This window comes from Symphalangus syndactylus, chromosome 6 (assembly GCF_028878055.3).
Source record: "Symphalangus syndactylus isolate Jambi chromosome 6, NHGRI_mSymSyn1-v2.1_pri, whole genome shotgun sequence".
In the NCBI taxonomy this organism is placed as follows: domain Eukaryota; kingdom Metazoa; phylum Chordata; class Mammalia; order Primates; family Hylobatidae; genus Symphalangus; species Symphalangus syndactylus.
Window position 1 is genome coordinate 10,029,604 of NC_072428.2, and position 3,626 is coordinate 10,033,229.

The 3,626-nt window shown below is 45.6% G+C and overlaps 1 protein-coding gene across 3 annotated transcripts in view; it reads left to right on the top strand.

Moving 5' to 3' along the window:
- CKAP5 (cytoskeleton associated protein 5) overlaps window positions 1-1,832 on the top strand; it is a 107,815-nt gene extending 105,983 nt beyond the window's left edge. For all 3 annotated transcript variants that reach the window (XM_055281683.2, XM_063640826.1, XM_063640827.1), the window contains 2 exons: window positions 790-941; window positions 1,106-1,832. In XM_055281683.2, coding sequence (XP_055137658.1) covers window positions 790-941; window positions 1,106-1,345 — 392 coding nt within the window. In that variant the 3' untranslated portion in view covers window positions 1,346-1,832. The remainder of the gene's footprint in view (window positions 1-789; window positions 942-1,105) is intronic.
- Window positions 1,833-3,626: the final 1,794 nt, after the last annotated feature.

The following is a 3,626-nucleotide window of genomic DNA, read 5'->3' on the forward strand; positions in this document are numbered from 1 at the left end:
ACCCCCTCAGAGGATTCGCCTCATCTTTACATTAAAGGAGTCCTTTTTCCCTGGAGTAACTTGTTCTACTTTTCTATTTACCATAAGGCAGTGTTTCCTCCCAGTACCTTACCTTTGGGGCCTATGGAATGCATTTGCATTGATACCAAGTGAAATATTTTAAAGGCCTGCATTGTATCATTGTTCATTCTCAGAAATTTAGGAAGTGTGATGGATTTTTTGTTGTTTAGTTTTCCTCTCTTCTGCCAGAATATTGATCTTAGTGGTAGAGTTACAGGCACTCCAGTTCTATGCCCTCTTTAGATAATTGTTGGACACCTCCTTCTCTTCCCCATGAATACACCATAGCCTTGGACACCTTGCTTCCTTCACAGGTTCAAATGAGTTTCTCCTGTGTGACATTGGTCCAAACTTAATGTAATTCTTCCAAACATTTAAGGTCCTCGGGTTTTTCAGTTGGGCAATTACAGTATGCTTAGGAGTAGCTTCAGCCTTTTGGATTGCCCAAGTCAGCCCTGGGATTACTGGAGTACAATCCCCTGCATAACCCAGGATGCAGATGGATGACCCAATTTACCTTCTGCCTTTCTGTATCAATTTTTTGTGTTCTCAAGAAGCTTATATATTTCAGAGCACCCTTATCACCAACTCCAGGTAGATTCTTGTGAAATTTTTAGTTTTCAAGTATAGGAAATTCTTAATTGTTCTTTTTGGTGGGAGATTAACCAAGGCACTTTAGAAGGGGGATATGTGGATATCTGAATATTCTTTCTACTTTTTCCCTTCTAGGCATCTCCCCTCAGATGGAGGTCACATGTGTGCCCACACCCACAAGCACAGTGTCCTCCATAGGTAACACAAATGGGGAGGAAGTGGGGCCATCAGTCTACTTGGAAAGGCTAAAGATCCTCCGACAGCGATGTGGTCTGGACAACACAAAGGTACTGCTCCTTTTCTTCTGTGCAGCTCAGGGAGGGTAGTCACAAGCAGGTCCGAGGCAGGCTGGCCCACAGAGAAGTGGCTTAGTCTTGCTGTATATTGTTCTGGAGCTGCATCTTGACCTGCTTGACCTGACCTTAGACAATCTCTCTCCTTCTCTCAATAGCAAGATGACCGACCTCCTCTGACCTCTTTGCTCTCCAAACCAGCAGTTCCTACCGTCGCCTCTTCCACAGACATGCTCCACAGCAAACTCTCTCAGCTCCGGGAGTCACGGGAGCAGCACCAGCATTCAGACCTGGATTCTAACCAGACTCACTCTTCAGGAACTGTGACCTCCTCCTCCACAGCTAACATAGATGACTTGAAAAAAAGACTGGAGAGAATAAAGAGCAGTCGCAAATGAAGCTGCCCCACTCCCCTGGCACCCTGCAGCTTTAGTTTACTAAACTAGAAGTCCTCATAGTTTAAAATGGCCTCAGCAGGCCTAGTGTATACAAACTGGTTGTATGTATCATGCCGTGGAGCTGGGGGGAGGAGTCGTTGTGGCGCAAGTATTTGTACATACTCTGCTTCTCTCCGTCAGCGTCCCGCTGCTCTAGAAGACTGTCCGTGGATGAGTTTAGTGTACAGACTTGTAAACAAACAGCTGCCCCCCCTCTGCTCAGTCTGGTTCCCAGATCCTTTTCTTTTTAATTGCTCATTTGTAAAATTGTCCTAATCTTTCCTAGCTTTTTAATAGTTAATATTAGAAACTCTTTAATAGTTTTCCTTTCAGTTTGTGAGCTCTTCTCTGTCGCCCTGAAGGGTCACTGTATTCTGTATGAATGCATGGCATGATACAACTAATTTAAGAGTCTTTTATAAATAAAGTTTGCATTAACTATACCTGACTCCCAAGATGCTCCATATCATGGAGTGTTGGGCAGCAATTTTTTAACTTCTTTTGGTACCAGCTGGGTATTCAGCCAGTTAGAGAAAGGTTAATTACAGAGCTTCCCTTCTTGGCTCACAGACTTGGAGCTGTCTTTTATTCCTTTGGAATGGAAGGAACTCTCCTTTCCTGCTCTCCGCAAGCAGCTCCTAGGGAGCAGAAAAATCTCATCCCTGTTTTGAGATTTTGGTCATGATTTCCATCCGATCATCACCAGTCGTTTCAGGAAGCTCTTGGGCATCCTACCACTTTGCTGACCAAAGGCACACAAGATTGCGCCCAGAGATTGGCTGGGCTTCAGTGGTTCTCACACTACAACTAGATTTGTGTTCATTTGACTAATGGAGTTTGGGAAATCTTAGTGGTTTCCTGCTTGGTTATATGAGTCTCCTCTGGTCCAGGCTAACAGTTGCTTCACGTTCAATCAGAGTCAGGATGAGAAAGTGAGCTGAGTATTCACCTCTGGAATAAATTCCACAGGACCTCCCTCCACAGTCAGAAAAACTCTTCAGGATGAAAAGGTTCTGGATTCAGGAGGAGATTCTGGGCAGTTATAAAGTTCAAAGGAACTTTTCTGTTGTAGCCCACCTTCAACTCAATTGATGTCCAAGAAATGAAAGATTGATGGAAGATTAATCCTGTAAAGGTTCCAGTCATCGTTTTGAGGTGGCCCCAGAGTCTCCTGAAATTAAACTTGTCTATCCTTTATAGTGGGAACATGGGAGTGGGTATTTGTTCACTGAAGGGATGATGGAGGCGTTTGCTGCTATAATGGAAAGACATATTTAGAAAGAATGGCTACAAAGGCTGGACCTGGTGGCTCACTCATACAACCGTAGCATTTTGGGAGGCTAAGGTGGGTGGATCACGTGAGCCCAGGAATTCAAGACCAACATGGGCAACATGGCTCTACCAAAAAAATACAAACATTAGCTGGGTATAGTGGCTCAAGCCTGTAGTCCCAACTGCTTGGGAGGCCGAGGTGGGAGGGATCACCTGAGCCCAGGAGGTCAAGGCTGCAGTGAGCCATGATCACTCCACTGCACTCCAGCCTGGGCAACAGAGCAAGACCTTGTCTCAAAAAAAGAGGAGGGAAAAAAAAAAAAGGAGGAAAAAAAGTGGCTGTACTCCTGTCTGGAATTAGCACAGCTGACTTGAAAAACCCAAGTCCCTAGAGCTTACAATACTGACAGCTATGTTGGAAGAAAACAGACTTACGGGAATGTGTGTTCTTGTTTAAAAAGCAGGTCCTGCATGTTACAAGTAATTCTGCATCCCTTCCCCCTTGATCAAGTTGATGCCCTGGGCTGCCAAATCCTGCAAGCTCACTGCCTTTCAGTCAACCAGAACCAAAGAATGAGGCCAAGGAACTCTGTCCTATTTGTTTTCTGATGTGTTGAAAAATGAGGAGAAAAAAACATTAAGGGGAGGGTGCTAAAGATCCCTATCTCAGGTCCCTTCCCGAGGAAAACCACGTTAGAAGATCCTAGGCCAGGTACTGTAGCCACAGGGCTCTGAAGATGGTGGATTCTTTTGGGACAGGGTCTCACTCTATCACCCAGGCTGGGGTGCAGTGGCTCACTGCAGCCTCCACCTCCTGGACTCAAGCGATCCTCCCACCTCAGCCTCCTGAGTGCTGGGACTACCGGCGTGCACCAGGTGGTGGATTCTTAAGTCTTCTTTATCCAGTAGTATTACTGGCTCTTCCTGAGCCCAGAGAGCTGCCCATGAATAGCACTGGGAGCATTGAGGC